The 23,194-nt window shown below is 44.7% G+C and overlaps 1 protein-coding gene across 1 annotated transcript; it reads left to right on the plus strand.

Moving 5' to 3' along the window:
* The first annotated feature begins 2,207 nt into the window (after nt 1-2,207).
* On the plus strand, nt 2,208-21,631 carry LOC137002504 (ubiquitin carboxyl-terminal hydrolase 37-like). Its single transcript, XM_067362206.1, has 17 exons — nt 2,208-2,401; nt 2,583-2,681; nt 2,938-2,980; nt 3,072-3,224; nt 16,386-16,511; nt 16,680-16,806; nt 17,031-17,167; nt 17,310-17,409; nt 17,506-17,585; nt 17,661-17,767; nt 18,440-18,578; nt 18,685-18,722; nt 18,887-18,986; nt 19,076-19,155; nt 19,245-19,351; nt 20,580-20,657; nt 20,762-21,631. Exons 4-12 carry the CDS (start codon nt 3,085-3,087, stop codon nt 18,686-18,688), a joined length of 960 nt encoding a protein of 319 aa, XP_067218307.1. The 5' UTR covers nt 2,208-2,401; nt 2,583-2,681; nt 2,938-2,980; nt 3,072-3,084; the 3' UTR covers nt 18,689-18,722; nt 18,887-18,986; nt 19,076-19,155; nt 19,245-19,351; nt 20,580-20,657; nt 20,762-21,631.
* The last annotated feature ends 1,563 nt before the right edge of the window (nt 21,632-23,194 follow it).

Consider the following 23,194-nt stretch of genomic DNA (forward strand, 5'->3'; position numbering starts at 1 on the left):
TCCTCCTATGTTTACTGACAAGAGATATAAGAATTTGACAAATATGTTGGTGAGATGCAGTGTTGCCAAGTCCATGGTTTTCTCACGGAATTGGGCTACTTTAACACTGTTGCCGTGGGTTGAAGTGACCCCAAATATCATGATGTTCAGACCCCGGAATGCAAATTTTACCAGTTTTTTATATACAAAAGTGCTTTCCATGTCACAATTGTACGTTGTGTACCTTCATATTACAATGCAAAAATTTCATGTCATTCTTCGCTTAGGTGTAAAATGAAGTTTGAAATATGTGACCAGCGATATACTGTTAGTGAACATCTGATGCCGCCCACACTGCTGACAGCACCGGTTAGATGAATATGTAAATATGTGCTGCATGCTCTCCTGTCAATAACAAAATAAACACACAACAAAATTGAGAAAACAGCAAGCTTTTTTTTTTTTTAAATAAAGCATAAGAAAAGCATCTGATCATAGCATGTGGATATGTTTGCACAAGCTCTGCAATTCGGCACTTCAGTAAAGTCACATCACTTATTTATATATCACTTTATACAATTGATTGCTTAAAATGAAGCAGCTTTACCATATTAAACATGAAAACCAGTGTCAGTGTCTCATTTCATCAGAAGAACAACTATTTTCTACTATAAAGCGGCTCTTCAGTGTGTTTATGTGTTTTTGTGTGTGTATATTTCTGTGTGTACACTTTCAGATTTATGCCAGATTTATTGATTTATATAACAAATAATAAAAAAAAACTTGTATTTTATTGCCAACTCCATTAATTTTCAATGTGTATTTTTTTTTTTTTTTACACACCTTTAGAACAATCAAATCAAGCCTAGTTTTTTTTGTGTGTGTATATATAGGTAATATTAATCTGAGATGAGGGAAACCATGTTTTTAACAATGGAAAAGTCGATTGGGGTCACCCTGACCCCAAACATTGCATAAGGGGAAGAAATTTGTCTACAATTTTTATTGCATTACTAAAAGAATCACTTAAATTGTGCAAAATTAAATGTAGCTTAAGTAAGCTTTTTATTCGTCCACTGTGTTGCCAGGGGTCCACTAGTGAACAAATGGCCAAGCATAAGTATTCATGAATAACTTATTAAAGCATACGTGTCGTATTATAAAAATATTAGTATTATATAAGTAAAAATGACGCGAGGATAGAACGTTTGAGAAACAGGCTCAGTGACGTCACACTGACTAGCTGCATTCAAGTCCGTTGAAGAGCTCGCGCTGCTCATCTGTTTAATCAGAATGACTTGGTTAGCGAAGGGAAGTCAAATGCTAAACGCCTTATGGTTTTAAGGAGAGTTTACCCATTTACTTCACTTTGACTAACGTTTCACAAGTCTTACAAATACTGTAGTACATGAACATTACCACCACCATTATTACATACCGTAGTAGAATAGTCACACGGATTATGATCACAAAGGTAGGGAACTGCTGTTTATTTACTCTGATTTGAGATAAATGCTTGAAATGTGAAATGCTATCAAAATATGCACTGCATAAATCTCGATACTATCATTAATATTATGTGACTGCATTACATATGTCAAACGAACTTTTGTCCGTGCTTGTTTTTTGCTTTGTGTGTATTAGCTGACAATATAGTGAAAAGTATAACAAACAACTCAAAACAACAACAAAGAAATATGTAAAACATACGAAAACTTGTGAAACAAATATTTATTATTTTATTTAGTTGACTATTGCCTCTCATTGTCATATATACATTTACAACAAAAAAAAAAAAAAAAAAAAAAAATTAACTAGATAACCACTGATAGAGAAAACATTTGTGAAATTGAACTTTTTGAATCTTAAGATTATTTTGCTTGTTTAAAGGAAAAACTTATTTTGGACTTATTTTGTTTCTGAAAACAAGACAATTTTTACTTGTCTAGAAAATGCTTCTTGATTTTAGAATTTTTGGACTGGAAACAAGTAAAAAAATCTAGGTAAGAAAAACATTTTTTTCTGTGTAATTCTGAGTTATGTTTATCTCTTTAGAAAATGGTGAGTGACGTTCATCAGGCAGATGAGTAAATGCATAAAAAGACCAAAAAAGCAAAGAAGAAAAACAAGAGGGTTAAGTTTGCGCTGTCTTCTCCAGCTGATGTGATGGATTCGTCCACTACAGCTCCTGCTGACAGCGGCAAATTGCCCAACTCTTCGAGCAAAAGCAGATTTCAATTTCTGCACCGCTTTTTTGGCAAAATACGGTCATTCTGTCTGCCAAGCAAGTATTTTTCTTCTAAACAGAAGAACAGCGACACCAAGACTGAGGCTTCTTCCTCAGCTGCAGTTGACAGATCATCTGAGGAGCATCGAGGAGCTGATCTGCTGGCTGCAACTCAGGAGACTGAACCCATCACATGTAACATATAAAGCAGCTCTCCATATTTTCTACCTAATCTTTTCTTAATGCACAATGCTTCATTTGACTTGTTAAAGGCTGTAAAATTCAGATATATTTCTTTACTATGAACATTGTTTTTAAAGCAGGCAAACAGTATGAACAATAGATCATTCCTTGTATTATTATTTTTTCTCATCAGTTGTTGAAAGGATAAAACTGTCTCCCAGCTTCGATGGTTCTTTCATATCCACAGACACATCTTCTGATGAAGAGACTCAGGAGACAAAACCTTTCGAAGGTGAGAGAATGATGTAATCAGAGTTTATTCAGAGCTTACAAGTAGTAAATGCTAATTTATCATTTCTACTGTTTATTAAAATTAATACCGGATTATATTTAATGAAACATTTAAAATCCAGACTGGAGCTCTAGTCTAAAGAATTTGAAAACAGCTTACATGCTGTATTGATTTATAATATCATCTATTTTAGAAAGTCTTTCTTGAGACTTGCAGTTGATGTTTGACTAAAACTGCATCATTTCTCTTTTCACAGATGTAGCTGTCGCTCCGCCCTTTGCTGCTATTGATCTTGATTGGTGAGTAAAAGGACTGAGTTTTGTGATGATTCAGGTTATTGAATCCCTAACCTGCACAATATTAGGTAACATATGCATGATGTTTCCTTAGCCTTCAAGAAATTATGGACAGTTTAGGAAGCGAGCTGCTTGGAGATACCAAGACTTCAGCACTGCTGTGGGTCAGTGATGTGCTCGGACAGCAAGCAGCGACTGAACAGGACAGCGAGACGCAGGGTGATGATGCTGACCAAGCTCCTTTGGGGTAAAGACGTTTTTGAATGTTAAAAGTCTGGACATACCTGCCTATGCTTTATGACAACTATTTTCCAAATTTTATAACAATAGTGAAGTTATCAAATTTGTGCAATAACACAATCAGACAGAAATAAACTATTTCCTGTGAATGTGTGAGACTTCCAGTTCATTAGATGAATAACTAGAGGAATAACCAAGGTCTGTGAATGGTAAAAACTTTTTGTGCAACTGTCCAGTGTGTTTATGGTTATTATAATAAATTAAAATATGATTACAACAATTAGTTTGCAACATCAAGCAGCATATTGAACTCTTTTTTTTAAGCTAAAATAACTGGAAGCGAATGACACTGGAAGCCACACACATTTAAGTTAAAATGGTCCCACATGCTCTTACAATAAAAATATGGTGGATAGGAATTATTTAGGAACCACAAAATACACAAATGAAAACTCTTTTTTCTCTAGATACTGACTCGGCTTGCTCTGCTCATTCTGAGGTGCATGCTGGGATGCTTTTGTCAACATTTGTTGGCTGCTTAAACTGGTCCAAATCATAGGTTTAAAATGATTACGGTAACACTTTACTTGAAGGGGTGTGCATAAGACTGACATGACACCTTCATAATTATGACATGACACACGTCATGAATATGAGGGAGGTTTTAATCATGTTGTTGACAACTGTCATTAAATGTCATTTGCTCAATTATGTCATTTTTAATTCAAAGATGACATTGTTTGAGATGTCTTTGTTATGACAACTTGACATGAACCAATACATCATAACCTGTCAGTGTCTTTGTCATGACAACACAGTAAAATCCACAGAGTTAAATCAACTCTGCTCAGAGAACAGTTGGTCCCTCTCTGAATAGTGTTAAAATAACACTGAAGCAGAGTTAAAGTTAATGAGATAATTAAGCAATTAATTCAGGGATGATTGAACATTAATGATGAACACCTGCTGTGAACAAGCAGAATAACTGAAGAAAAGAGAAACACAAGAACTACAAGTGACTTCAGCCAAAACCATTTAATTGAAATCAACTGAAGGTAAAAGACATTAAATCTCTCAAGATCTGATTAAAAGATCTGATTTACTTATTACTAACCATATTGACTTTATTTCTGTCACATGTCTAAATAATTTCTTATTGAGAATTAACAGAGGTTTAAATGTTGGTGTTTTATTGGTCAATAAATTATGCCACCATCGTGGTGGTCAGGGTTTGTTTTAGTTGGGGGTCTTGACCTTTTTATGTTTTTAAAATAATTTGTGTTTGAGCAATTGCAATAGTGTTTCACAGCAAACACTTGTGCATTGCCGAATCAAAAGACTAAAGGAGCAAATCCTTTCTATGTTAGATTTTTTTCTGCAACAATGCATATGTTGTTGTAAAGCAGAGAAGTCAGCACTTATATGCTGATATTATCATTGTGAGATGGCCTGATTGTATCCAAAGCAGCTGATCATATGTTTAGTTATTTGTACTTGCACTTACTTGCACTTGGACACACACAGACATCAAGAATCAGCATATGATTCTCAACAATGGTGACAAAAATAAGAGCTTCATGCTACAATGCATGCTGGGTATCACCATAGGACAAAACTCCCATCATACATTGCAGTATGAATAATTATTGTCACCACTGTTGAGGATTGTATGCTATATTTTCTTGTATAACCCTGAGCTATAATAGCAGCTCATTTTTAGCACTGAAGTATTATGGTGGCATTTAATTTTTTTATAGCTGAATCTCAGTCAAGAAAACAAAGAGAACGAGACCTCTTTGTGATGCTTATTTGAAATGGCTTTCAAGCTGCAAATTTATGTGGATCTGCTCCTTTAGTCTTTTGATTTGGCAATGCACATGTGTTTGCTGTGAAAAACTATTGCAATTGCTCAAACACAAATTATTTTAAAAACTTAAAAAGGTCAATGTCACAATGAAGAAAGGACCCAGAAGCGAAAGCTGGTTCTTGTTATTTATTAAACAGCAGTAAAAGGACAAAATAGGCTGTCTGCCGGTCACCGGCCGTCTAGGCGGACGCAGATCAGGAGAAGGAAACTTAAAGGAACCAGACATCAAACAGGCGGGATGCCTGGTACAGGAAGCTGCTGTCAGAGGGTGCACACTGGAAACGCCGAACACACAGTCCACTTGGCAGACACGGCGGTGCTGGAGAGCAGACTTGAAGGCAGAAGCTAACAGGGAGAAATCCTCGTCCGCCACACACACACTGCGATACAGGACTAGATGAGCAAACAATGACAAGGCGTAAGTTGCTGACATGAATGAACAAACAATAACCCGACAAAGACGAGAGAAGAGCATGAGAACTAAATAGCAAGGTAATCAGGGCAAAGGAGGAACAGGTGAGAGACTGTGCAGAGTGCAACCGCTGATTAAGATAGCGAACAGCTGTGAGAGAGTAAATGCAGTTAGGAGAGAAAGGAAAAGAGGAATCAAACCAAACTCCTGACAGTCAAGACCCTAACTAAAACAAACCCTGACTTTACTGAATTTATTGACCAATAAAACACCAACATTTAAACCTCTATTAATTCTCAATAAGAAATTATTTAGGCATGTGACAGAGATAAAGTGTCACGGGCACACAAGAACAAGATGTTGAGATCCAGTTGCAGCATAAGTATTTATTGGGGAATCCAGAAATGTTAATCCAAAGGCAGGCAAGGGTCAAAATCCAAAATATCCAGTCCACAAAACACAAAGCCAGAGAAACAAAACGGTGCACGTAACAATACAATAAACCACAACTAAGGACAGAAACAACTCAGTATAAATAGACAGACACTAATAACATAATACAAAACAGGTGTGGGTAATGAAGTGATCATGAGATAATGAGTCCGGCAGTGCGTTATGGGTAATGTAGTGAATGCAATGGGTGGAAATGAGAGTCCGGGATGGAGTGCCCTCTAGTGGCTGATAGGGCACTCTCACTGGTGATCGTGACATTACCCCCCCTCAAAGGAGCGGCTACCAGACGCTCCACCAGTCCAAAAAAAACCAAAAACACAAAAACCCCAGGAGGGAGGTGGACAGGTGGAGGATCAGGGGGAGGGATGGTGGGCCAGGACCAGAACCCCCAACCGAAGGCCAGGGGGGAGCCGGAGGAACAAACCACGGGGGGCTCAAGAGAGTCAGGGTCCTGGCTGAATGCCAGGGCGGCGCTGGAAGAACTGACCAGGCGGGTTCCCCGGGGTCTGGAGTCCTGGCTGGTTGCCAAGGCGGCGCTGGAGGAACTGACCAGGCTGGTTCCAGCGGGTCTGGAATCCTGGCTGATTGCCAGGGTGGAGCCGGAGGAACTGACCAGGCTGGTTCCAACGGTTCAGACGGCCTGGGCAGTGGCGGCAGGGCAGAAAGCCTGGGCGGCAGGGCAGAAGGCTTGGTTGATGGCGGCAGGACAGAAGATCTGGGCGGTGGTGGCAGGGCAGAAGACTTGGACGGCGGCAGGGCAGTAGGCCAAGGGTGCTTCATGGCCATATCAGGGAGAGCGGACAGCTCGGTGACAGCCTCCGTGGCCGTATCAAGGGGAGCGGACAGCTCGGTGATGGTACCAGGCTCGGGCTGCTCAGGCGGCAGGGCAAGGCGCTTCGGTGGCGCGGCCTCCGTGGCCGTATCAAGGGGAGCGGACAGCTCGGTAACGGTCTCCGTGGCTGTATCAGGGAGAGCGGAGGACTCAGGGATGGCAGCGGGCTCAGACTGGGGCTGCTCTGGGACGGCAGCGTGCTCAGGCTGGGGCTGCTCTGGAACGGCAGCGTGCTCAGGCTGGGGCTGCTCTGGGACGGCAGCGTGCTCAGGCTGGGGCTGCTCTGGGACGGCAGCGTGCTCAGGCTGGGGCTGCTCTGGGACGGCAACGTGTTTGGACTGGAGCTGCTCAGGGACGGCAACGTGCTCAGGCTGGAGCTGCTCTGGGACGGCAGCGTGCTCAGGCTGGGGCTGCTCTGGGACGGCAGCGTGCTCAGGCTGGGGCTGCTCTGGGACGGCAGCGTGCTCAGGCTGGGGCTGCTCTGGGACGGCAGCGTGCTCAGGCTGGGGCTGCTCTGGGACGGCAGCGTGCTCAGGCTGGGGCTGCTCTGGGACGGCAGCGTGCTCAGGCTGGGGCTGCTCTGGGACGGCAGCGTGCTCAGGCTGGGGCTGCTCTGGAACTGCAGCGTGCTCACGCTGGGGCTGTTCTGAGAGCATCCTCCAGGCACGCAAAACCGCCACAACATAGAACGTGAGGACAGCCCTCTTGGCCATCACTGGACTGATAGGGAGAGCATGCTGTACTGGAGCGGACTCACTGGCTGGAGCGGACTCACTGGCTGGAGCGGGCTCTGTAGTAGACCCACTGGCTGGAGCGGATTCACTGGCTGGAGCGGACTCACTGGCTGGAGCGGGCTCTGGAGTGGACTTACTGACTGGAGCGGGCTCTGGAGTGGACTCACTAACTGGAGCGGGCTCTGGAGTGGACTCACTAACTGGAGCGGGCTCTGGAGTGGACTCACTAACTGGAGCGGGCTCTGGAGTGGACTCACTAACTGGAGCGGGCTCTGGAGTGGACTCACTGACTGGAACAGGCTCTGGAGTGGACTTACTAACTGGAGCGGACTCTGGAGTGGACCCACTAACTGGAGCGGACTCTGGAGTGGACTCACTAACTGGAGCGGGCTCTGGAGTGGACTCACTGACTGGAGCGGGCTCTGGAGTGGACTCACTAACTGGAGCGGGCTCTGGAGTGGACTCACTGACTAGAGTGGACTCACTGACTGGAACGGGCTCTGGAGTGGACTCACTAACTGGAGCGGGCTCTGGAGTGGACTCACTGACTGGAGCGGACTCTGGAGTGGACTCACTAACTGGAGCGGGCTCTGGAGTGGACTCACTGGCTGGAGCGAGCTCTCCGGCTGGAGCGGACTCACTGGCTGGAGCGGACTCACTGGCTGGAGCGGACTCACTGGCTGGAGCGGACTCACTGGCTGGAGCCTTTCTCCTCCTCTTCCTCCTTTTACGTGAGATAGACGATGTACCTGTGCCCATCTCCTCGGTGGACTCTGGAGCGAACTCACAGGCTGGATCGGACTCACTGGTTGGTAGATCAGGTGAGGTCCTCCGACCCCGATCTTCGAGGTAGTAAACAAAACCCCAAAAATCCAGGGTCCGGAGCCCCTCCAACTCACACTGAGGAAGAGGGTCATCAAGGCATCCATTGAATATCTCCTTTTGCGCTGCATCATTATAACGCAGTCCTCTTGCCATTGTCCAGAAAAACTGGGCAAAACCTCCTACCTCTGCTCCCTCCTGTCGCAGGGCCAATACTGCCCGAAACAGAGCCATTCGCTCTCCAATGGAGGCTGGAGGACGAATCCGAACACTCATGCTGCTGGAACCCTTGGTGGTGGTTTATTCTGTCACGGGCACACAAGAACAAGATGTTGAGATCCAGTTGCAGCATAAGTATTTATTGGGGAATCCAGAAATGTTAATCCAAAGGCAGGCAAGGGTCAAAATCCAAAATATCCAGTCCACAAAACACAAAGCCAGAGAAACAAAACGGTGCACGTAACAATACAATAAACCACAACTAAGGACAGAAACATCTCAGTATAAATAGACAGACACTAATAACATAATACAAAACAGGTGTGGGTAATGAAGTGATCATGAGATAATGAGTCCGGCAGTGCGTTATGGGTAATGTAGTGAATGCAATGGGTGGAAATGAGAGTCCGGGATGGAGTGCCCTCTAGTGGCTGATAGGGCACTCTCACTGGTGATCGTGACATAAAGTCAATATGGTTAGTAATAAGTAAATCAGATCTTTTAATCAGATCTTGAGAGCTTTTACCTTCAGTTGATTTCAATTAAATGGTTTTGGCTGAAGTCACTTGTAGTTCTTGTGTTTCTCTTTTCTTCAGTTATTCTGCTTGTTAACAGCAGGTGTTCATCATTAATGTTCAATCATCCCTAAATTAATAGCTTAATTATCCCATTACCTTTAACTCTGCTTCAGTGTTATTTTAACACTATTCAGAGAAGGACCAAATGTTATCTGAGCGGAGTTGATTTAACTCTGTGGATTTTACTGTGAACTTGACATTATTTAGCTTTATGGGTTAACATTACATTAAACTGTCATGTGGTTGGTTTTGACATGAGGCCATTATAATAGTCATGAATATTTTTCTGATTACTTTTTTTTTAGTTTCAAATTGAACTTGTCATTAAAATGTCGTTAAGTGTTAATACTCTGTCAAATATTTTTTTTTTTTAAAGTTTCCTCCAATAGAAGGTCAGATAATATACAATTTCAAATTTCTTAAAAAAGATGACACTGTTATAACATAATGGTAACACTTTATTTTAGGGTCTTTTAACTAGTTTCTTATTACTATTAGCATGCATACTACTGGAATATTGGCTATTTATTAGTACTTATTAAGCACATATTAATGCTTTATTCCTGATGACCTTATTCTACATTGTTAATCATACCCAATACATAAACTTAACAATTAACTATTAACAATTAACTAGTAAATTAGTCAAGTCACCTTTATTTATAAAGTGCTTTTTACAATGCAGATTGTGTCAAAGCAGCTTTACAGTGATAACTGGTATATAATTTTGTACTTAATATATACTTCAAGAAAATGGTGTCAGTATCCATCTTAAGTAAATTCAGTATTGATTCATTCCAATGTCAGAATCAATAGTTATTCATTTAGTTAATTTATCTATATCAGCAATGGGGTAAACTGTGGTGTTATCATCCAGTTCAGTTCAGTTCACATACAATGGTGTTAATGCAGGCAGATCAAAACACTGTTGAATATCAAATGTCAAGTGTCCCCAACTAAGCAAGCCAGGAGTTTATTGAGGGAAAAGTCATAGTTAATAGTTTATATGTGTTCCCTATACTAAAGTGTTACCAAAATAATGTAATGTAATGTTAACCCATAAAGCTAAGTAGTTTCTTAAGTTTGATAATTAATCTGCTATGTCATGTTTATGACAGGTTATGTTGTCTTGGTAATGTCAAGTTGTCATGACAAAGACACTGACAGGTTATGATGTATTGGTTTATGTCAAGTTGTCATAACACAGACATCTCAAACAATGTCATCTTTGCATTAAAACTGACATAACTGAGAGAATGACACTTAATTACAGTTGTCATAAACATGCATAAAACCTCATGGCGTCATGTCAGTCTTATGCACACCCCTTCAAGTAAAGTGTTACCATGATGACATTTTGGTTTCGTATAGAAATTCATACTTAATGCTGGGTACACACCACAAGATAATCAGGCTGATTTTGGGCCGATTTCTCCCCTTCCGACAATCCTAGGTAATCTCCCGATTATCTTGATGGTTCTACAGATTATCTTATCAGATTTTCCTGTGTCAGGTTTCAAGTGTGTTAAGAGTGACTGAATCTGCTCGGAAGAACGTATTCAACATGTTGAATATTTACGATCAGAAATCCTGATGTGTGGGGGGAACCCTGAGGACAAACGCGTACATGCTCTGGAGATTATTACGTGAAACGAAACAATATCCAATCAGAAAGCTAGCCAACAGAAGACAGAAGCATAACAAACGCAGTCATGGCGCAGCATAAAGTTAAATGGATTTGGACTGCAGAGATGGAGGATTAGCTTATCGATTTGTTTGGAAAACGTGTTCTGCAAAACATAGTGTGACGGGGTGAAGTAGGACACGAGTCGAGGATGGAGGGTAAGTTCCCCGAAGGGTGGTTTTTATTCAAGTAAAGGGTGGTTTGGTGCTCGGTGCTCAGCTTCCTTGTTTTGGGTGCGCTGGTGCAGTGTGGGTCCGTGCTCTCCTGTGGGCGTTGGGGCTGGCGGTCACACGCTGCTCTCTGTAGGCACAATGAAAGAAAGGGTTAGCCGAGTCTTGCGGAGACATCTCTCACCTCTGTGTTTGCTTGCAGGGTTTAAATGAGCAGTGCTTGATGGGACGCAGGTGTGGCCACTCAGCCCGTGATGAGCAGGTGCAGGTGTGCCTGCTCAGTTTCCAGGGCGACGCTGATGAGAGCTCGGGACACGCGTCACACTCCCCCCCCCAAGCGTCGTCCTGTTCCTATGGAGAAGCGGGGAGATCGGGGGAGGGTGGGGAGTGGAACCTGACAGACCTGCGAAAGCCGACCACAGCCGGGAGAGTCCGTCGGCGTTTGCGTTGGCCGTCCCCGCTCGGTGTTGCACGGTGAAGTTGAAGTCCTGGAGCGCAAGAAACCACCGCGTCACCCTGGCGTTCGTCTCCTTGGCTCGGGCCATCCACTGTAGGGGAGCGTGATCGGTTACGAGGGTGAAGTGGCGGCCGAGGAGGTAATACCTGAGCTCCAGGACTGCCCACTTGACGGCCAACGCTTCCCTTTCTACCGTGGCGTATCGTTGTTCCGCAGGGGTCAGCTTTCGGCTTATGAACATCACCGGGTGTTCCTCACCGTCATGGTCCTGCGATAGGACGGCTCCCAACCCGGTGTCTGAGGCGTCCGTCTGCAGCAGGAAGGGGCAGTTGAAGTCGGGGGCTCGGAGGACTGGTTCCGTCGTGAGGGCTGCCTTTATCCGGTGGAATGCCGTTTCCGTCTCAGGGGTCCACGGGACCTTCTCCGGCTGCCCCTTCCTGGTCAGGTCTGTCAGGGGAGAAGCTAAGGAGGAGAAGTTAGGGATAAAGCAGCGGTAATACCCCGCCAACCCCAAAAAGGCCCGTACCTGTGTCTTGGAGGTGGGCCGCGCCGCGGAGAGGATAGCTGCCACCTTCTTCTCTTGAGGTTTAATGAGGCCGCGACCCACCTGATACCCCAAGTACTTCGCCTCGGCGAGGGCCAGATGACACTTCCGGGGGTTGGCGGTCAGGCCAGCCCCGCGTAGTTCCGTTAGCACCCTCCGCAGCCGCTCCAGATGGTCCTCCCAAGTCTCCGAATGAATGATGACGTCGTCGAGATAGGCCGCCGCATATGCTTGATGCGGCCGGAGGAGGATGTCCATTAACCGTTGGAAGGTGGCCGGGGCCCCGTGTAGGCCGAAGGGAAGGACCCGGTACTGCCAGTGGCCACTTGGGGTAGAGAAGGCCGTCTTTGGTTTGGCCTGTTCCGTCAAGGGGACCTGCCAGTAGCCCTTGGTAAGGTCGAGAGTGGAGATGAACCGGGCCCTTCCCAGACGGTCCAACAACTCGTCTACGCGGGGCATTGGGTAACAGTCAAATTCTGAAACTTCGTTTAGGCGACGGAAGTCGTTACAGAAGCGGAGGGTGCCGTCGGGCTTTGGAACCATGACGATGGGGCTGGACCAGGGACTGCGCGATGGTTCAATTACCCCTAACCTCAGCATCTCCTGTACCTCGTCCTCGATGGCGTGTCGCCGAGCCTCCGGGACACGGTAGGGCCGCTGCCGGACGATGGTCCCCGGTGGTGTGCGGATGTCATGCTCCAAGACGTGGGTCCGCCCAGGCTGGGGGGAGAACACATCCGAAAACTGACTGACCAGGTGTTGCAGCTCCGACTTCTGGGCGGCGGAGAGTTGGGGATCCATATCAACAACCACGGGAGTCGAGCTGGTGTAGGCCGAGAGCTGGGGCCCGGTCCCGACCCAGCGCTTCATAAGGTTGACGTGGTAGAGCTGATCCTTCTTCCTTTTACCTGGTTGCCGCACACGGTACGTGACGGGACCGACCTTTTCTGTGACGGTGTAGGGACCTTGCCAGGTGGCCAAGAACTTGCAGGCGGCCGTGGGAACCAGCACCAGGACGTGGTCTCCTCGCTGGAACTCCCGTGGTTGGGCCGCCCGGTTGTAATATCGTTGCTGCGCCTGTTGCGCCTTGACGAGGTGTTCCCGGACAATGGGCATAACTCGGTCGATTCGCTCCCTCATCTCGCGCACATGTTCGATGGTGGTCCGGTGTACCGCCGGTTGTTGTTCCCAGGCCTCTCGGGCAACGTCCAGCAGACCGCGGGGTTGTCGGCCGAAGAGCAGCTCGAACGGAGTAAAGCCGGTGGAGGCCTGAGGGATCTCTCGAACCCCGAAGAGTACGTAGGGGAGCATTTGGTCCCAGTCCCGCTTATCTTCGGCCGCCACCCGGCGCAACATCTGTTTGAGGGTCTGGTTAAAGCGTTCGACGAGCCCGTCGGTCTGGGGGTGGTGCACCGTGGTGCGGAGCTGTTGGACTTTCAGGAGTTTACAGACATCCGCCATCATCCGGGACATGAACGGGGTGCCCTGGTCAGTCAGGATCTGGGAGGGGATGCCAACCCGGCTGAAGAGGAGGAACAGCTCCTGGGATATCGCCTTCGTGGTGGCTTTACGGAGGGGAACGGCCTCAGGGTAACGGGTGGCATAATCCACGATGACGAGGATGTGTTCATGCCCCCGGGCGGACTTCGGCAGCGGCCCCACCAAATCCATCCCAATCCGTTCGAAGGGCACCTCTATGATGGGCAGCGGTATCAGCGGGCTGGGGGGAGGTGTCCGAGGTGATGTCCGTTGGCACGTTGGGCAGGCCTGACAGAATCGTCGAACTTCTGCCTCTAGGCCCGGCCAGTGGAACCGGTCGCGGAGACGCTGGATCGTGTTTTGGGCCCCCAGGTGGCCTGCCATCGGATGGGCATGGGCAATCTCGATCACTGCCTCCGTTTTGCTGCGCGGGACCACCAGCAGGGTTTTCTCCTCCCCCCTCCGCTGGGCGACACAGTAAAGCAGGCCATTGTCCACGACAAAATGTGGTGTTGGGTGGGGTGCTGGCTGAAGCTCCTTTTCTTCCGCAACCCTCACCTGCCCCCAACAGTGCTTAAGGCGATCGTCCTCGTGCTGCTCCTTGGAGAAACCCCCGGCTCCAGTCACCTGCTGGAACAAATCAAAATAGAGGTTATGAGGTGGACGGGGTGACTCACCGCCTCTGGGGCTGTCGGAGGCCAGCAGCACGGGACGTCGTCGGGCTTTCCTGCCGGGCTTCCGGGTTGGGCGGTTCCCAGCAAGGCTGGCAGGCTGAGTGACGGCGGCGAGTAGGCGGTCGAACCCTGGCCAGTCTCTTCCGAGAAGGACCGGCACTGGTAGATCCCTGACGAGCCCGACGTCTACTGGCCAGGCACCGATTGACGCAGCGATGGTAACCCACCGCGCCGGCACTTCTCTGGTGTCGCCGTGCACACAGGTAATGGGGAGCTTAGTCTTGGCTTCGGCCCGTGGGGGTAGGATCGATGTTTTGACCAGGCTGACCGCGCTGCCAGAGTCCAGAAGGGCGAGGAATGGGCGGCCGTTTACTTTCACCTCCGCCCGCGGCGCGTTTTCTGTGTGAACGGCGCAGCCTGCCAGCCAAGGTCGTCCTGGGGAGCGGGGTGCTTCTGTGGGCATGGGCTCATCCTGTGGGCCGGGAACCGCCGGCCTGCTCACCGGTCGCTGTGTGCCCTCCGGCGCGCCGCTCCTGGACCACCCTTCGGGGAAACGGTGGCGCTCTCTCCCCTACATCCCGGTGTTGGGTGGCCTCCGCCAGCTCTATGGCCTCGACCAGTTCATCCACGTTGGCTGGGTTCCGCATACCGGCTGCCTGCCGTAGCGGACGGGGAAGGGCACGCAGGAGGCGGTCGACCACAACGCGCTCCGCTACCTGGTGTACGGTGGGACCCCCGGCCAGCAACCAGTGTTGGGCCAGTCGGGAGAGGCTAGCGGCTTGAACCCGGGCCGGCTGCCGCGGGTCAAAGGTCCACTCGTTGAATAGCTGGGCAGCGCTGATCGGAGACAGCCCCATTCGGCCCAGGATCTCCTTCCGTAAGACCTCGTAGGAGGTACTTTGTTCCGGGGGAAGCGCGAAGTACGCACGCTGAGCCTCTCCCGTGAGCAGTGGGGCCACGATGCGTGCCCATTCCTCCTCGGGCCACGCCTCCCGCATGGCAACGGTCTCGAACATCTGGAGATACATCGTTACGTCATCATGTGCCGTCATCCTGGGTAATAGCTGTGTTGCCTGGACACGGGGGTCAGGTGGCGGAGTTCGCGGGGCTGTGGCGAGACGGAGCGCGGCCAGCTCACGGTCGGTTTCCCCCTGCCGGGAGGCCATGTGCTCCATAATTTGCTGCTGGCGGATGCTCACCTCAGTGAGGTGCTTCAACAGCTCTTCCATCGTTGGAGGAGGAGCGCCACCTGAGGAACCAGAGAAAATACGTGAGGCAAAGAGAGTGGAAAAAACAACCAAAAAAAAAACAACCAAAGCAAACGAGTTCAATAATAGAACGCCGTGTGAGGTGGGGTCGTCTATGTCCTCTTCACTGTACTGCCCGCATTCTCCACCAGTGTGACGGGGTGAAGTAGGACACGAGTCGAGGATGGAGGGTAAGTTCCCCGAAGGGTGGTTTTTATTCAAGTAAAGGGTGGTTTGGTGCTCGGTGCTCAGCTTCCTTGTTTTGGGTGCGCTGGTGCAGTGTGGGTCCGTGCTCTCCTGTGGGCGTTGGGGCTGGCGGTCACACGCTGCTCTCTGTAGGCACAATGAAAGAAAGGGTTAGCCGAGTCTTGCGGAGACATCTCTCACCTCTGTGTTTGCTTGCAGGGTTTAAATGAGCAGTGCTTGATGGGACGCAGGTGTGGCCCCTCAGCCCGTGATGAGCAGGTGCAGGTGTGCCTGCTCAGTTTCCAGGGCGACGCTGATGAGAGCTCGGGACACGCGTCACAATACTAAAATCATTCCAAACACTATTCCAAACGCAATTTCTTCCTGCTTATCGTCCGTCATGTTTATTCTGTAGTCTCGAGACATTTTGCGAGATTTCCTGTGTTCACAGTCGGGACTGTGGATGAAAATCTGTTCATGTGTGATGTGCTCTCTTTGTCACATCACGGCACACTACGGCACACCACACACTATAGGAGCAAAACAGTTCAATCTAGCATTATTTTGTCCCCAGGTTTGTGGTGTCTCACATTTTGAAAATCTTATAAGTTTTCAAAAATCTTTTAGTGTGTACCCAGCATAAGGACATTTCTCCTCAAAACCAGTCTAAAGTATCTAAGTAGAAGCCTTTAGATCAACATTTCTTAAGGACAGGAGAAGCTTAAATTCAGTTGTTTGTAGTTTATCTGATGTTTCTTCTGAAATTTGTTTTAAAACTGTCTACTAACCAAAACTGTCTGATTCTCTCAGTCTTCCAAATTTAGGGAACACTTGCTATATGAACTCCGTCTTGCAGTGCCTCCTCAGTGTTTCCCCCTTCAGGGAAGATGTGCTTTCCCTGCAGGAAGACTGGAAAAATGAAGCCGTACTACTTGGGTACCAAAACTGATTCAACATTATATCTAAAATCTTCCTATTTAAACTGTTTGTCGTAATGTAATTCTCATGAAATTCTAGAGTACAGCAGAATAACCTTTATATATAAGCTTAGGAATTAACAGTACACCAATTCTGTACATATAATATTTATACATTTCTCTCCAGAGCATTATCTGACTTGCATATGAGCAGGCTGGGCTGCAGTGACTCTGAACTGAAGAAAAAGCACTTGGCTCTAATTAAAGGCTACACTGAAAATGACTATCCAGATTTCGAGGGAAACCAGCAGCAGGTGAGGATGTCTTAAACCAGGCATTTTAACTAGCAAGACTTCTTTGTTCAATGCGGTTTCAAGTTTTGGTGAACTGCAGGTCTCTATTCCACTTGCATTCATTCAAAATTCATGCCAACCTTTTCAGCAATGAACAACAGTCTTGCAAACAAAATGTGTTGATTTGTTCACAAGTTGCATTCAACCTTGCAGCTCTTTATCTATCCTTCTCTTTCATCTCTCAGGATGCTCATGAGTTCCTCATGGCTTGTCTGTTCTGTCTGAAAGAGGAGAGTGAGATTCTGAAGGTTTTTTGTCCCACTTACACTTGCCCTGTGACCAATATGGAGTTCAAGCTCAAACGTGAGCGCACATGCGACAGGTAATGATGACATTGCACATACCTACCTGCACTCATCAGTGATGAAGCAGTAATATTATACTATATACTACTATTCACATATAAAATTATACATGCTCATTCAAAAAAAAAAAATGTGTAAAGAAGTGTTTTGTCGTTTCAGCTGTGGCTTCCAGAAGAGCTTTCCAGAGGATTTCAACTACCTCTCGCTGGTCATTGGCCCTCAAGCATGTCTAACAGACAGTCTGCAGCAGTACTTGAACGTGAGTGTCAGTGCTAAAGTGATTTTATTACATGAACAGGTGCATATTATTTTTGTCAAGTCTTTTCTGATAGACTGATGTCTTTGTGTTCTTCAGGCATCTTCAATTGATTGTGCGTGCAGCCAATGTTCTGGCACCAGGGCCTCTGAGACTCTGAAGTTTCTCAGCCTTCCACAGTAAGACACACAGTTAATCAGTTACTGATTACATGAGTTGGTCCATCACTTCTGATCATTTGAATGTCTCTACAGGGTCCTGGTCTTTCTGGTGATGCGCTTTGACATCACATCATCTTCCATGTGCAAGCTGAAGGACCAACTGGAGATTCCTGAGAAGTTGACGCTGTCCTCTGTTGAAGGTACCGCCACTATTTGTTTTATCCAACTGCTGCAAGTAATATTTCAGTGATTGTAGATAGACATGCTATAACATCTCAATTACTCTTAAAGACAGCTTCAGAAAGATATGTGCCTTTCTTTTTCATAAGTGTTTTCTTATTTGATCTATGATCTTCAACAGAGAGCAGGAAGCAGCCAGTGTCAGCTAAAAGCTCAGCAGGCTGCAGAACATTTCTCCAGAAAATATTTAGGAAATGGAATAAAGTTAACCGCTAACACCACAGGAAAGGCATAGACAGCAATTCATGACAGACAGACAGACAGACAGACAGACAGATAGATAGATAGATAGATAGATAGATAGATAGATAGATAGATAGATAGATAGATAGATAGATAGATAGATAGATAGATAGATAGATAGATAGATAGATAGATAGATAGATAGCAATTCAGGAACATTTAAAACACAGCTGTATTAACTTTTAATCTTCATGTTTCCTAATCAGGAGGAAGTACCAACTGTCATCAACGCACAGTACAGACTCAGTGGTGTTGTGTCGCATTTGGGAAGCAATTTGTTTAGTGGTAAGAATTTGTTGTAAATTTCCAGTTGTCTCATTTGTTCATTCATTGGCCATGTGTAATTCTAGCCGGTCCCAAATTTATACTGAAGTTTCTCTGTCTTAAAGGACACTACATCAGTCATATTCGTAACCCCAATGAAGATGGATGGCTGCGGTGCAGTGATAATATTGTCAGAGAAACCAGCTGGTCGGAGGTGTCCATGGACATTGAGACAAATGGCTACTTGTTGTTTTATGTCAAAAGGTATTGAATCCAATAATATTCTGTTTTTAACATTCAGTGCTCACTTGTATTCAGTCACCTGCTTTGGGATAAAATGCTGAACTCCTCCTCACTGTTGTTTTTGTAGCTGAGCAGCGGCTGGTTCATGAAAGTTTTAAAGAACAGGTGAGGAAGATCCCGCTTAATGTGAAACTGCTCAATCCTCCTAGTCAACAAGAATGGATCTTGAGAAACTCACATGCTCTGGTTTCTCTCACATCACTTGGTTGATTTGTGAGTCAAGAAGTTGAGTTTTGTGTAAAGAAGTGTTTTTCATTCTGTTCTTTCAGCTGAGGCTTCCAGAAGAGCTTTCCAGAGGATTTCAACTATCTCTTGCTGGTCATCGGCCCTCAAGCATGTCTAACAGACAGTCTGCAGAAGTACATGAACGTGAGTGCTAAAGTGATTTTATTACATGAACAGGAGCATGTGTTTCCATCAAGTCATTTCTGATAGACTGATGTCTTTATGTTCTTCAGGCATCTTCAATTGATTGTGCTTGTAGCTAATGTTCTGGCACCAAGGCCTCTGAGACTCTGAAGTTTCTCAGCCTTCCACAGTAAGACACACAGTTAATCAGTTACTACCTTAGAGAATAGCTGAACATGAGTTGGTCCATCACTTCTGATCATTTGAATGACTCTACAGGGTCCTGGTCTTTCTGGTGATGTGCTTTGACATCACGTCGTCTTCCATGTGCAAGGTGAAGGACCAACTGGAGATTCCTGAGGAGTTGATGCTGTCCTGTGTTGAAAGTATGGCCACTGTTTGTTTTATCCAACTGCTGCAAGTAATATTTAAGTGCTCTGTGGTTGTATTCTTCAAAGATTGTAGATAGAAATGCTGTAACGTCTCAATTATTCTAAAAGACAGCTTTAGAAAGATATTTGCCTTTCTTTTCCATGTGTTTTCTTATTTCATCTATGATCTTCAACAGAGAGCAGAAAGCAGCCAGTGTCCGATATTAAAAGCTCTGCAGGCCGCAGAACATTTCTCCAGAAAATATGGAGGAAATGGAATTTACACCGAAAGTTACACCGTTAACACCACAGGAAAGGCATAGACGGCAATTCATGATAGACAGACAGACTGACTGATTGACTGCAATTCAGGAACATTTGAAACACAGTGTTACGTTCCCCTTCTAGTCTAGGAGTTAGAAGGGAAGGCAACAAAAGAAAATAAGATAACTTATTAGAAAAGGTAACGCAAGGATGAAAAAAAAAAGAAAACGTGGAGGACACACTTCAGCCTCAGTCTCAGAGGGAAAACACAACACCACTTTAAGGGAAAGTCTAAATGTTTATTTCCTTATACCAAAAAGAGCTTGCCAGAAGGGGAACATGAGGGAATAAATTCTCAGGAGAGAGTATACCTAAAACAACAAACAAAACTGGAGCTAACTAAGGTTTAGAGAATCTACTTACCCTACTCAAAAACAAAGATGAAAAAACAACAACACAAACTTCCCTGAGCTCCCTCTTTAAACAATAAACAGGAGAAAACAATTGTACACAAAAAAAAAGGCACTCTCTCCCTACGATTCCCAGATAACCCAATAATGATTGAGTTAAATGATACAATACCTTCTAGTTACCCACACATGGATTAACCCGAAAGCAGGCTAAAGAATGATGCTAGCACACAGAAAAAGTATAGGCCCACACCTAACTCAAAACTGTTAACCCTCAGTCACACACAGTACACTCAGGCAAACAATTTCAGTTTCCACTCTGAGGCTGGGGAGAAGTGTTCCTCAGCGCAGGATCTTCAGAATGCACCATATATACAGCTCTGCTCAGACTCAGGCATGCTCACAACGAGTTGCAGCTGGTGGCAATTAACCTGAGTACGAGAGTGAGGGAGAGAAACAGGGCACAACACAGCACAGGACACACACACAGGGATATGACAGTTACACACCAAAACACTCTGGGACGTAACACACAGCAATATTTTATAATCTTCATGTTTCCTAAACAGGAGGAAGTACCAGCTGTCATCAACGCACAGTACAGACTCAGTGGTGTTGTTTCACATTTGGGAAGCAATTTGTTTGTGGTAAGAATTTGTTGTACATTTCCAGTTGTCTCATTTGTTCATTCATTGACCATGTGTAGTGCTAGCCAGTCCCAAATTTATACTAAAGTTTCTCTGTCTTAAAGGACACTACATCAGTCATATTCGTAACCCCAGTGAAGATGGATGGCTGCGGTGCAGTGATGATACTGTCAGAAGAACCAGCTGGTTGGAGGTGTCCATGGACATTGAGACAAATGGCTACTTGTTCTTTTATGTCAAAAGGTATTGAATCCAATAATATTCAGTCACCTGCTTTGGGATAAAATGCTGAACTCCTCCTCGTTGTTTTTGTAGCTGAGCAGCGGCTTGCGCATGAGAGTTTTAAAGAAGTGGAAATCAACAGATGAGGAAGATCCCACCGCTTAATGGGAAACTGCTCAATCCTCCTAGTCAGCGAGAGTGGATCTTGAGAAACCCACATGCTCTGGTTTCTCTCACATCACTTGGTCGATTTTTAAGTCAAACTTGCTCTTGTCGGTTTGATTAAAACAGCACCCCATTTGCATTCTCTCTGGTCTTGGACGTCTCATGGCAGCATCTGGGGCCTGGGATTTGTTTTTGGACAGTTGGTGGCTGTGCCTACCCTCACTTGTCCTTTTGGGATTTGCAGCAGAGGTTCATTAAGAGCAGTGAACTTTGCCAGTGCCAGCAGCCATATGACTGTTGCCCAAGACTGGTTGCCTACTGAAGCTAAGCAAGGTTGAGCCTGGTTAATACCTTGCAATTCCCACCAACTCAGCTGTTGTATTTTACTAAGATTTGTATTTTACTTATGATTGTACAATTGGCAACTATCTTTATGAGACAGAGGAGTCAAACATGTTTATACATTTGTCTATACATTTAAATTTGACTTTTTGAAATTTAAGTCCTGGAAAACCTTTGAAAACTTTTTTCAACAAGTATGCCAACATTATAATATAAAATATTATTTATTGAACAATAATAGTCATTATAAGCTTTCTATTTAATATATATTATTAAATATGTTGTAAATTGTATTTTGGATACCTTATATCTGTAATTTGAGTTTTAAAAAAAACTATATTTTTGTGTAAACAAGTCATTAGATTGCAATTTAATTACTATGTAATTATAGTCCTTTATTTTCTTCTGTTATTACATCTTTTAATAAAATATTTTATTCAAATTTATGCCCTCTTTCTCTTTGCTCTTCTATGCACTGAAAATTCTAGGGCTTTGGTAATGTTTCCATAGGAGGTAGGAGGCCTACTGACTGCACGAGAAAAAAAAAAAAAAAAAAAAAAAAAAATATATATATATATATATATATATATATATATATATAAAGAGGCTAGATTGTGCAAGCTGCACTCTTTGTTTAACGTTAGTTTATATATTTATTTATTTTTGGTTTATCGCACCATATTGTATCTACATTTGAATGGACTGATAAAGGGAGCTGTAAAGTATGTTTGTTGAAGTACAATGTCATTTTGACCATAATAATGTACTAAATCTAACTTGTATAAATATTACAGTAGTATAGAAAAATATTAAACATACATTTATAGGTAAAATCGAACTCCTAACCTCCTGTACCCATTCTGTGACGTCAAACAACTTCCCTATGCAAAGGATCATGGGAGCCCGAAGTGTCCATCAGTTGTACCCTTCGAAATCCTTGGCTATGTCCGAAAACTGGAAAATGCTGCCTTCTGAGGACACATTTCAAGGTAGTAAGGCATCAAGGCACATCCGAATCCAATGTTAGCTTCACTTCCTGTCTCATGAGATACCTTCCTCAGATCGATTTTTGGAGGAAGCATAGATGTATCCTTAGCTGCCTTTGATATCCCACAATCCTGTTCTTTCCATTCTGTGACAGTTATCCACATGAATGAAAGTTAGAAATCTGGGCATTTTATAAAGTGAATTTTACATAAAAAGCTGTTCATGCATAAAAACCTATTTAAAAAAATATTTATTAATTTATTTATATAAATTTAAAAGATATCAAGAATCCTCCAAAAATTGCATAAATGTTGAGAAAAAACATTAAAAAACAGAGTAAAATTACATTGGTTTTTAAAAAATATATTATATTTTTACAAAATTAAATTTTTTTCTCCAGAGACCCCAAAGACCACGAACGTAACTTTTTTTTTTTATGCTAACATAAAAACAAGATATCACTCCAATTTTTTTTTTTTTTTTTTTTTTTGTATTTGTAGATCTTAAAAGTGCTAACCACAGTAACCACTTTGGTTAACAACCAAAGTCTCATGCCATTTGGACAAAGAGAAATTTTTTTTTTAATTTGAGCAAACATCATTTGCGGGTCAAAAAGACCCCGAAGACCGCACAAGGGTTAATAAATCCTTTCCAGTGGCCTCATGGAAAAGTGGGAAAAGAGAGAGGGGGGGGGGGCAATATTGTAATGCATTATTGCATTTTTGTAATGCATTACATTTAAAAGTAACTTTCCCCAACACTGCACATGATGATGTTTGTTTTTATTAGACTTCACCAAACCCACGCTACAAAAGAACCAA

Source organism: Chanodichthys erythropterus, chromosome 16 (genome assembly GCF_024489055.1).
Source record: "Chanodichthys erythropterus isolate Z2021 chromosome 16, ASM2448905v1, whole genome shotgun sequence".
Classification (NCBI taxonomy): Eukaryota; Metazoa; Chordata; class Actinopteri; order Cypriniformes; family Xenocyprididae; genus Chanodichthys; species Chanodichthys erythropterus.

Coding starts and splice junctions, on each gene's coding strand:
- LOC137002504 (XM_067362206.1), top strand. CDS start 3,085: ATGGACAGTTTAGGAAGCGAGCTGCTTGGAGATACCAAGACTTCAGCA. Junction 16,512..16,679: donor AATGAAGCCGTACTACTTGG/GTACCAAAACTG, acceptor ATTTCTCTCCAG/AGCATTATCTGACTTGCATA. Junction 17,410..17,505: donor GTCTGCAGCAGTACTTGAAC/GTGAGTGTCAGT, acceptor TGTGTTCTTCAG/GCATCTTCAATTGATTGTGC.